The following is a 12671-nucleotide window of genomic DNA, read 5'->3' as shown; positions in this document are numbered from 1 at the left end:
CATTGAAAGGGTTTTATCGCGGAAAGGGTTGTCCGGTCCCTGGTTGGAAGACCGATTATAAAAATACTACAAAGATAACAGCTATCTATGCAAATTCTAACTTTATCTAATGATTATTGATAATTTTACTTGACAAAGTGGAACAAGATAATATGAGATCTTATAACTTTTAACGAGCAATTCTTATATATGAATGTATAGGTGAAGCCGATGGTCCTGGGTTCGAATCCCGGTAAGGGCATTTATTTGTGTGATGAACACAGATATTTGTTCCTGAGTCATGGGTGTTTTCTATGTATTTAAGTATTTATATATTATATATATCGTTGTCTGAGTACCCATAACACAAGCCTCCTTGTGCTTACCGTGGGACTTTAGTCAATCTGTGTAAGAATGTCCTATAATATTTATTTATTTATTATTATTATTTTATTTTATAGGTACATATATAATATTGTACATTTCGGGGATATCGGAAACAACTGTAACGATTTCGATGAATTTTGCTATATGGGGAGTTTTCGGGGGCGAAGAATCGATCTATAGCTAGGTCTTATATCTGGGAAAACGCGAATTTTTGAGTTTTTATATGTTTCCGAGCTCTCCCTGATTTTAGATTGTATGAATGTGATTTTATGATTTAACACAGTTGAGCATTGTGCAGTTTTAATTTTTTTTTCTTTTTTTTTACGTGAAACGCTATGCTTCCTTATCTATTCGCGATCGTATCTTATTTTAGACATTGTCTATGTTTTATATGTAGAATTGGGGTCATCCATTAATTACGTTACATTAATTTCGAGGTTTTTTGACCCCTCACCCCCTCCTTGTCACACTTGGTCACATTTGGCAAACTCCTCCCCTCTGGTGTGACGTCACATGTTTTCAATGAAATCGGCAAATCGAATTAAGTATTATTAATATTTTATCATAACATTTTTGACACTAGAAATATTATTGTCTTCGGTTACCGCGATAGTTACTCATGAAATAAAACTATGAAAACGGATTATATCGCGTATATTGAATTTATAATACATCCCGACGTTTCGAACTCTTTACAGCGTTCGTGGTCAACGGGTGACCACGAACGCTGTAAACACACATATGGCAGCGTACATTGAAAATAATATTTAATTAGTATGAAAAAGGTATAATCTAAAAATTTCATAATTTTAAAAAGTTGCTGAACAAATGTTGGTCAGTTTGAGGAGTACAGCCTATAGCTTAATTTATTGCTCCTGTTACAAGAAACACCCGTATAACATTAAATTATTCAATTAACACATTATTTAAATTCCATTATAAAATTAAACACATTATTAAATTTCATTATTAAATTACACAACATTATTAAATTCCATTTATACCATTTATACCGAATATTCGGCCGATGGTCAGGCCGAATTTCCAGTATCCGGCCAGACAATTATCCGTTGCATCTCTACTTATAAGCAACAATAAGCATTTAGCACAAATGCAAACTGCTATGACGTCACGTGCATTGTGCAGACACAGTAATTTAGTTTTCTATGTCTGTCATTTGCACTTTACCAATCTATTGCAGTACTAAAGTACTAACAGTACGTGATGATGTGACTAACATTATTTTTCATTATTTTCTATACCCACTGGTTCTGACCCTGGGTAGATGTAAGTTAAAAAAAAACCGGCCAAGTGCGAGTCGGACTCGCGCATCGAGGGTTCCGTACTTTTTAGTATTTGTTGTTATAGCGGCAACAGAAACAATTCATTTGTGAAAATTTCAACTGTCTAGCCATATTATGATCTTACTAAGTTTTTAATAATTATATTTTTAGATTTAAGGCATGTTTCAAACACATAACCTGTATTGTTTTTTTTTAAATAAATGTATGACTCTGACTATGACTCCGCTGTCCGTCTGTCTGTCTGTCCCCAGGAAGTATCTCACGAACCGTGATAGCTAGACAGTTGAAATTTTTACAGATGATGTATTTCTGTTGCCGCCATAACAACAAATACTAAAAAGTACGGAACCCTCGAATCGAATCGAAGAAAAAGCCCCTCGAAGCCCTTCGAATGAAAGAAGCCCCATGGCGTCCGTTGGCTCGTTGGGTGGACGACATCCGGAAGATTGCGGGTCACTTCTGGATGAGATTAGGTCAGGACCGGGAGAAGTGGCGTACTGGAAGAGAGGCCTATGCTCAGCAGTGGGCGATAAAGGGCTGATAGGATGATGATGATGAACCCTCGGTGCGCGAGTCCGACCGGCCGGATTTTTTATCAATTTCTGTCAAAATAATGTCAGTGACAATTAGACTATGGGACAAAAACATAAATAAACACCGAACCGACGAAATAATACTTATTTTGTTCGCATAAGTTATCCATCGTGATCGTCTTGGTAAACAAACAAAAAATTGTGAATATAGATAAAAAATGTGTGGTACCCAGTCAAAAGTTACTACTTCGTTGCTTGTAAATAAGGCTCGAACAAATGTGTCGTTTTCAAGCAAAATGTACCACATTCTAACAGGTTATTCGTATAAAGATACAAACAAATTTCGTCCTTATGGTAAGCGAAAAAGTGGTACCTTTTCTTAAAAACGTCACAAATAGTCATAAATAGTGAAAGCTGCAGTAGATTGCATTATTTGGCCTCGTACAATACGTACGTTAAGTGGTAACAAATTTTATATCTGAACTACAATCAGTAACTATTTGCTACAATATATTACGTCAATACATCTAATACTCATTGGAAATAAGAGCCAACCACAGTTTCCTTATTATTGTGGGGTGATGCGTGCTACCTTTACCGAGTACTACCTTCACTGTTATCTGCCCATTCCTAAACCTTAATACCAGGGCATAAGGTCGACTTCTCATCAAAATAATGGAGTATTCATCTCAATCACGTGCATCGGTAAGGCAAGGCCGTTGTACAAAAACTAATGTGTAAAAAGATGTGAAACATTATCTTGATTTATTGCTTAATGAGATGATGCTTAATTTAAACCTATACAATTGAACCTAGAATATTTAAGTGTCAATAGCAAATCAAATTTATCATAACATCATAAGATTCATAACATGGAGACTATATAAAGGAGCAAAATCTCTATGTATGAAAAGTGTCCATCAAAAAACAGTAATTAGGCGGCGCCACCATACACCTAAATACTACCAAAAACAACCTACGTAATTTGGTCGGGTTATTTGTTGCCTTATATGGTTCATGTTATACTCATGTCCCAGAGCCTAACTAGCGCCACCGGAGAGATTATGAACTATTATTTAAAGCTGAAAGGGGTCACTTTTGCAACAATTCTGCCATAAGAGATTGGCATCCTTTCTATACTATCCATTATTCATAAGCCACCATTAGCTGCCAGGGGACATTGTTTCCAAACTTTTTGACCGACGGACCACGGTCAGACTTCCGTTTCGATTTCTCAGGCCCGAGAAATTGGCTCTTTTTTTGGGTTCGGTATCCAAAGGGTACAACGTGACCCTATTACTAAGACTCCGCTGTCTGTCTGTCCGTCTGTCACCAGGCTGTATTTCATGAACCGTGATAGCTAGACAGCTGAAATTTTCACAGATGATGTATTTCTGTTGCCGCTGTTACAACAAATACTAAAAACAGAATAAAATAAATATTTAAGTGGGGCTCCGCTCCAATACAACAAATTAACGTAATTTTTTTGCCGTCTTTTGCGTACGGAAATGTAACCCCTCTGGTGTTGCGGGTGACCATGGGCGGCGGTAATCGCTTACCATCAGGTGATCCGTCTGCTCGTTTGCCTCCTATTTCATAAAAAAAAAAACCTATGCCCGTAGGGTTCGGATCAAAAACAAAGTAATTAAGTCCGACTCACGCTTGACTGCACATTTCTAATAGGTTTCCCTGTCATCTATAGGTAAAGAACTATTTTGTGTATTTTTTTCAAGTACCCAATGGTTTCGGAGATATAAGGGGGGGATGGTAATTTTTTGGTAAGTTTGAAAATCTTTATTTTTGAATTATCTCATTTACCCCCCAAAAGTGGCCCTCGTGTTTCAAATTCATTATTTTACGCATAGAGTAACTTATACTAGAGCGGTACTGTCATAGTAAATTTTGTAACCCCAGTAAATTCACTGCCATCTGTCGACACACTTTAAAACTAAAAATAAATAATTTTAAAAATACGATAAAATGTATTTAGATATGGATAAATGATTTTTTTAATTTGCATTAATTATTTTTATGATTTTGACCCATGTTCTTTCACTGATATGCGTTAAAATTGTTAAATAACAAACGAAACCGTCAACGCCATCTATACGACAGTTGGCCAAAGCTAGTAGCGCCCTCTGAACGAGAATCAAATTTTCTTGATTTTCGAGGCACGTTTTTTCCTTAGACTGTATCCATCTATTACGGAGTTATATCTATCTTTGTTTTACGTTACATGTTCATCTTCACAAAATTACACATGTGTACCAAATTTCAACTTAATTGGTCCAGTAGTTTCGGAGAAAATAGGTTATGACAGACGGACAGACAGACATACGCACGAGTGATACTATAAGGGTTCCGTTTTTTTCCTTTTCAGGTACGGAACCCTAAAAAAGCGTAATACGCAAAAATTAAAAAAAAAATCGTTTCATAGGTTTTAAATATCATGACCATGTTCTTAACCCAGCTGCAAGGCCATCCATACACACACACACGGTGTGTTTTGGCGGTCAGGGCCGGGGGTCACCCGCCTATTGTATAACCGGTAATCTTATGTTACGACGTTGTCGCTTACGTAACGACAACAAACGAGGGAAGTAGTAGTAGTAAATCACTTGACTAGAGTTTTGAATGATTCACGGATAGTTTCACTAGACTTATATTGACCGGGATATAGACCGTGATATATCGGGAGCTCACAAATAATACAAAAGTTAATCACGGTCTATATCCCGGTCAATATAAGTCTAGTGAATCAATTTATTGTACAAAACAAAAATTGTTAACATGAAATTCATATAAATTTAGGTACAAAGGCGAGCTTATCCCTATAAGGGATCTCTTCCAGCTAACCTTAGAAGCGTTTTGGTGTGCCTATTGTTTTACAGCATTTTGTCATTTGTGGAAAATAGGTTAAGTACAGTATGTTGGCATGAATTATTTTAAGAAAATAAAAACGCAGCATACTCGTGCCTGAGGAAGGACTCCCGAAGAGTCCGAAACATGTCGCCGAAAGCGACTAAAAATAATAGTGAGTGACACCGTAGTGATCTAAATATTTTGAGATATCTCACTATAGTTTAATTTCGATTCGATAGTTACTCACGATCCCAAGACACAGAATTTGTAGTTCTAAACGTTTCTTTTTAGGGTTCCGTACCCAAAGGGTAAAAACGGGACCCTATTACTAAAACTCCGCTGTCCGTCTGTAACCAGGCTGTATCTCATGAACCGTGATAGCTAGACAGTTGAAATTTTCACAGATGATGTATTTCTGTTGCCGCTATAACAACAAATACTAAAAACAGAATAATATAAATATTTAAATGGGGCTCCCATACAACAAACGTGATTTTTTTTGCTGTTTTTTTTTCGTAATGGTACGGAACCCTTCGTGCGCGAGTCCGACTCGCACTTGGCCGGTTTTTATTTCATAGTTGTCTTATTTAATCTTCAACCTTTTTTTTGGAACATTACATAATCGTTACCTACTGGAACTATTAGTTTAAATGTTAAATACCAACGTTGCACCGTATCTCATTGCAATACAGTCTAAAATTCGCCAGCACGACAAAATTGTCACACAGACATATGTGACGTTTTCAACCAAAAGGTACCACATTGTCGCTTGTCGATAAGGTTGATTTGTAATTGAAGCTATATGGAAATAACGCCTTACTGACAAGCGACAATAAGTACCCTTTTGGTTGAAAATGGCACATATTTGTCGTAACGTCACTAAGCAAGCAGTGACGTGGGCAGTAATTTTGTGACAAGTAAACAATCTGTAATTCTTTAGTTAGGCCATAGAGTAACTTATACTAGAGCGGTACTGTCATAGTAAATTTTGTAACCCCAGTAAATTCACTGCCATCTGTCGACACACTTTAAAACTAAAAATAAATATTTATAAAAATACGATAAACTGTATTTAAATATAGACAAATGATTTTTTTTATTTGCATTAATTATTTTTATGATTTATGATGCGTTAAAATTGTTAAATAACAAACGAAACCGTCAACGCCATCTATACGACAGTTGGCCAAAGCTGAACGCCCTCTGAACGAGAATCAAATTTTCTTGATTTTCGAGGCACGTTTTTTCCTTAGACTGTATCCATCTATTACGGAGTTATATCTATCTTTGGTTAGGCTGTTGCACGATTGTGAACTCAAATATAATGGCAATAAAGATTATAATCAGGAGTGTTTTAACTGACCCTAGATTTTTTGCTCGGTTGAAATAATTATTTAAGAATAAAGAATAAAGAGAATAAAGAAGAATAGAATAAGAATAAAGATCATTTATTTTCAGCTAAAGGTTACAGACATTCCAGGGGTCTCCGCACTAGGCAGTGCCTGTATCGCGGGGAACCAATTATAATTTAAATATCAGACTTTGTTATAATTAAAAACTATCATTTAGTAAGAAACTACTAACTACAAACTAAGGCTTAATCTAGACACAATATTGAAACTAAATTTTGTTAAATATGGCTTCTGTCTCGGTATAATTTTGTGAGTGCAGCAGTTTGAAAAGCAGTTTTTTCGCTTCCATTTGTGTGCAATCACTGAGGTTACATAGTTTATTTATAGCATTGTATGTAGACGCCCTGATGCGTTCCCCCAAACGTTTGCCAAAAGCTGAATTTACTCTTGGAACGGGTAAATTGAAGACGCGTTTTTGTGATAATATATTATACTCCTTTGATACTTTAGACGATTTAATAATAATAATAATAATAAAATGCTTTATTGTGCACACTACATGAAAAAAAGATACAGACATTGAGAAAAGATATAAATTGGTAGGTAACAACAGGCGGACTTATCGCTAAACAGCGATCTCTTCCAGCCAACCTTCAGATAGAGAGATGGCGAACGAAACGGTAGTTATCGGGTGGTGCAAAATAAAGAAAACAATAAAAATATAATATAATACATATACTACACATATATAGTTAAATTAGACTACATGTATTATTGTATACAAATATATATATATATATAAACACATAGTATACATATATATATAAATGACAAAGGAAGCCATAATAACGACAAATAAATTAAAGGACAACAGGATCATAATGAGATAGACAAGTAATGATCTTTTAATAGGTTTTTAAAAATGGGGAGTGATTTAGCACGTCTAATATTAATGGGCAGATTATTCCAGAGCCGGACAGCACGAAAACTGAAAGAGTTGGTGTAAAATTTTGAACAACAGACGTACGATTTATGTGTTTGTAAGCAAATTTTGTGTATAAATTACGTCATAGCAATTGACAAAGCGTGATGTAAAAAAAGAGAATAATAGTTGTTTTTAACTGTTGTCGCGATTGTAAGATTACGTTGAATATTAGGGAGAAAAAAAATTCAGATTTTTAAACAGTTGTCATTGCTTGTTTTACTAAATATAAATATACTTTTATATTAATAATAATATTAATATACCAATTGGCGTCGTTCTGTGGAGCAAGAGCTGGGTGTATTGGGGATGGGGTGGGAGGAGGTTACCCAAGATGCCCAAGACCGTAGTCAATGGAAAAACAAGATTCGAGCCCTACACCCCAGCAGGGGGTAACAGGAAAAGAAGATGAAGAAGAAGAAATATACTTTTAAAAACCGGCCAAGTGCGAGTCGGATTCGCATTCCAAGGGTTCCGTACATTACACAATTCAAACAATGTTTTTTTTATGCGAAATGTCTTTAAAAAACCCGTAGGGGTCGGATCAAAAACTAAGTAATTAAGTCCGACTCACGCTTGACTGCACATTTCTAATAGGTTTTCCGGTGATCTATAGGTAAAGATCTATTTTGTGTATTTTTTTCAAAATTTTTGGCCCAGTAGTTTCGGAGAAAAAGGGGGGGAATGGTCATTTTTTGCCTATTTCCTTCAATCTAAACTGTTTGTCTTAAAATTATATGTAAAATATATTTGAGATTCTCACAATGAGCTCTTTCATTTGATATGTAACAAGATATAGTTTGACAAACTTAATTTTTTAATTTTCTCATTTTACCCCCCCCGTGTTTAAAATTAATTTGTTTACGTTAAATGTCCATCTTTGGGTCACAAACTTACATATGTGTACCAAATTTCAACTTAATTGGTCCAGTAGTTTTGTAGAAAATAGGCTGTGACAGACGAACGGACAGACAGACAGACAGACAGACGCACGAGTGATCCTATAAGGGTTCCGTTTTTTCATTTTGAGGTACGGAACCCTAAAAAACCTGTATCCATAAAGACTGTATCCATCTATTACGGAGTTATATCTATATTTGCTTTGACACACCAACTATGGCAGTAGATAAAGACGCAAAATTCAAATATTCAATAAGAGGTCAACTTTTCGCTGCTACGTTTTTTAATTTTGCCGCTTTTTAGGGTTCCGCACCCAAAGGGTAAAAACGGGACCCTATTACTAAGACTCCACAGTCCGTCTGTCCGTCTGTCTGTCACCGGGCTGTATCTCATGAACCGTGACAGCTAGACAGTTGAAATTTTCACAGATGATGTATTTCTGTTGCCGCTATAACAACAAATATTAAATAGGACGGAACCCTCAGTGGGCGAGTCGGACTCGCACTTGTCCGGTTTTTTCTACTGACAACAAGTGGGTGTGCTTACATTTACACAGTATATGTACTTACATTTGAGCCTCTCGGTCCTCGGGCCCCTGCAGGCGGCGCTCAGCCCGCAGCACAGCTCCTTGAAGTCGACGTGCCCGTCTCTGTTCTCGTCAAAGGCCAGGAACACACCAGCCACGGCCGCCTTCGGTAGGGGGTGGGATAGGAGGGGGGCGAGACTCTCGATGTCCAGTTGGCCCGTGGGCGCGGAGTTTCGGAGGGACCAGAAGCATTTTTCTAACTCCACTATGTCCTGAAAGATGGTGTTGGGTTAATGAGGGCTACCGCGTTTAATTTCGCCGCTAGGGGCGCTAGTGTAAATAGAAGTCTTTCAAAATGTCAAATGCATAGAAGTTTTGGCACAGAATAACTAATAGTACTACCGTATTAGTTACGCTCAAGATTCTAACTTAGAATCACTCGCTTCTCTTTCTCGGGACTCAAAATAAACACTCGCAAGATCAAACAACTTTCCTCTCTTGTTGCACAAATAACTTGTTTTTCTTGTTACCTATCGTGATTGTTTCACAGGATGGTCGTCATCGGAAGATCAGTGTTGGAAGTCGCCAGCAACATGCTGAGGTGAGACCATTTCGTAGCACGTTTTCATTTTTATGTTTCTCTCTTTTGTATAATTTTCTATTTTTGTGTTTGTGCTAACGAATAAATTATTTCTATTCTATTTTATTAATTTATTTACCTATCCTCACTCAGCGTAAAGTGATTCAACTGATTACATACTCATCCCTCGCTAATATCCTCGCACATCTCTGGTGGAAACGCAGCCGTATCTTGGTCGTACAGAATCGTGCATTTCGGCTGTCACTACAATATTTACATTTGCTACGATATATTCCAATACTTATACCTAAATAAATTACAAATGTAATGACGCAAAATAATCAGTAATTATTGACGTTTGTATGACGTCGAGGCGTCTAGAGGCACGGCTTTCCGTCGGCATCGGTATGATTATAATATGACGTATTTAAAGGCCAAAGGTTCAATGAGTGGTAATGTTCTCAGTGAAATCCTAATGCGTCATGACATGATACATCATCATTATCATTAAGTACCTTATGTGCGTCCCAATGCTGGGCACAGGTTTGAGCTCTTCCCGCTTTGGTTTCGTTGTTAGGTACCTTAATTTCGTTATACCCATTTACCAAAATTCCTAGATTTCAAAACGGGATAGTGTCATAATGCCTGAATCACAGATTGCCAATTTTTTTTTTCAAAACACCACGTGCTTAAAATGCCTGAACATCAACTCTTTAAGGATTGTCCAGCCTGGCTAGCACATGGTTGGCGCGAGAGTATCTCGCCGTGACATAGACTACCCGTCCCCCTTTAAGGCGGTTCCCTGAGCCAGAAGGCGAAAAATGTCCTTATATGATCATGTTTTTCTAAGAGGCGTTGATATTCGTAGACGTGGAAAAAATATATGTAGTTCTTGACTATATTATCTTTAATAACATAGCTTCCGATACACGAATTATGACACTTCGCTCGATACAATTAATTCCCAAAGTAACCTCTAACTCGGACTTTTAATCCTACTTTACTCGGTTATTTATTATGTGAATAAACAAAAAAAAAAGAAATGTGACAAAGACAGCGGCAAACCGATGGAACGGCCTTAATTTATACAGTTAGCAAAAGACGGGTAGTCTATCTCGCGGCGAGATACTTGTGCTAGGCCTACTGTGGGTACGAAGGCAACGACAGATGTAATACTCGTATTTATAAAATACGTAAATAGATAGAAAACCACCATGACTTAGGATTAGGAACAAATATCAGTGCTCGTCACAGAAATAAATGCCCTTACCGGGATCGAAGTGATCGAAACCAGGACCACCGGCTACGAAGTGCTAGTTGGACTCGCGTTCCAAGGGTTCCGTACATTACACAATTTAAACAATGTATTTTTTATGTGAAACGTAAGTGAAATGTCTTAAAAAAACCCGTAGGGGTCGGATCAAAAACTAAGTAATTAAGTCCGACTCACGCTTGACTACACATTTCTAATAGGTTTTCCTGTGATCTATAGATAAAGAAATATTTTGTGTATTTTTTCCAAAATTTTAGACCCAGTAGTTTCGGAGATAAAGGGGGGGATGGCCATTTTTTTGTGTATTTTCCTAAATAACTTCTAAACTGTTTATCTTAAAATTATAAAAAAAAATATATTTGAGTTTCTCACAATGAGCTCTTTCATTTGATATGTAACACGATATAGTTTGAAAAACTTTGTTTTTTAGTTTTCTCATTTACCCCCCAAAAGTGGTCCCCATGTTTAAATTTTATTTGTTTACGTTACATGTCCATCTTCGGGTCACAAACTTACATATGTATACCAAATTTCAACTTAATTGGTCCAGTAGTTTCGGAGAAAATAGGCTGTGACAGACGGACAGACAGACAGACAGACAGACGCACGAGTGATCCTATAAGGGCTCCGTTTTTTCCTTTTGAGGTACGGAACCCTAACAAGCATCATACAGTACTGTACCTTATAGATTGTATTTGATACGCATCGATAATTGCATAGTACGCTATTTCAATTTGCTAAGACTAGAAATTTAGGCCACACTTAAACACACATTAACACACTATCTGCGATTGTCTAATATAAACAAGGTCAAGCATATTTACGTTATTAAAGGATCACTCGATAAAATAATTATAGCACAACGACTTCAAACGATTTGGAATCAATCGATAATGTATTTCTTATCAGTGAGCGAACTAGCTCAGAAAACTATCTTGTTTTTCAGGTTCTTAATGTCTAGGATTATAATGTACTTTAGATAAGTAAATGTTATTGTGATATTTTATATGAAATGAAGAAACTAAAAAAAAAGAAAATAACTGTATTTAGATTTATTTCAATGTGTTGCATCGATACGAAGATAATATGATAGTAAAAACGCTATTCTATTGCGTTCTGGATAAGTAGCCGCGTATTTCGTTACAGGTGCACATTAAATACTACAATAAATAATATAACTAATACAAGATGTGTATAGTCTGCATCTTTTCAAATGATTTTTACGCATAAGACGGTAAATTGTTAAACAAAAGCCATTGTCTCTTTTGTGTGCTATTGTGAGTTGGCGCGTGCTACGGCGCGTACGGCGGTGTCTAGGAAGGGGATACCCTTTAATTTTAGCGGTATCTCTGAAAGGGAAACCCCTTCCTAGAGCTAAGTCAAATGAACGGGTAAGCAATTCAAAGGGAAACCCAATCGTTGGGGCTATTCGATAAACGACAGCCATTTTAAGGCTTTTTTCCGGAAAGGGGTGCATTTATATGCGTTTTTGGCGCTGTGGGCTCACGATGAGTAAACTCTTTTTGGACGCGAAAGGCGTTCCTGGCACCCAAAGGTTAAGAGACTAGAGAGATATTTTGAAATTTCTAGTGCTTTCAAAGATACAATGACTTTGTGTGGGTCAGATCAGGCCAGGCCTGTCTCAGGACTAGAGTTGTGCCATTCCCGGTAACATTCCCCATTTTGTATGGGCATAGAGTAACTGATACTAGAGCGGTACTGTCATAGTAAATTTTGTAACCCCAGTAAATTCACTGCCATCTGTCGACACACTTTAAAACTAAAAATGAAGATTTATAAAAATACGATAGAATGTATTTAAATATAGATAAAGGATTTTTTTTATTTGCATTAATTATTTTTATGATTTTGACCCATGTTCTTTCACTAATATGCGTTAAAATTGTTAAATAACAAACGAAACCGTCAACGCCATCTATACGACTGTAGGCCAAAACTAGTAGCGCCCTCTGAACGAGAATCAAATTTTCTT

General features: G+C 36.7%; 1 protein-coding gene across 1 annotated transcript in view; it reads right to left on the bottom strand.

The window, feature by feature from the left end:
* LOC134750322 (ubiquitin carboxyl-terminal hydrolase 32) overlaps positions 1-12671 on the bottom strand; it is a 67713-nt gene that overhangs the window by 51451 nt on the left and 3591 nt on the right. The window contains exon 4 of the mRNA XM_063685486.1: positions 8869-9097. Within this exon, the coding sequence (XP_063541556.1) occupies positions 8869-9097 (229 nt within the window). The remainder of the gene's footprint in view (positions 1-8868; positions 9098-12671) is intronic.

Source organism: Cydia strobilella, chromosome 19 (genome assembly GCF_947568885.1).
Source record: "Cydia strobilella chromosome 19, ilCydStro3.1, whole genome shotgun sequence".
NCBI lineage: Eukaryota > Metazoa > Arthropoda > Insecta > Lepidoptera > Tortricidae > Cydia > Cydia strobilella.
This window is presented reverse-complemented; position numbering and strand designations above follow the sequence as displayed.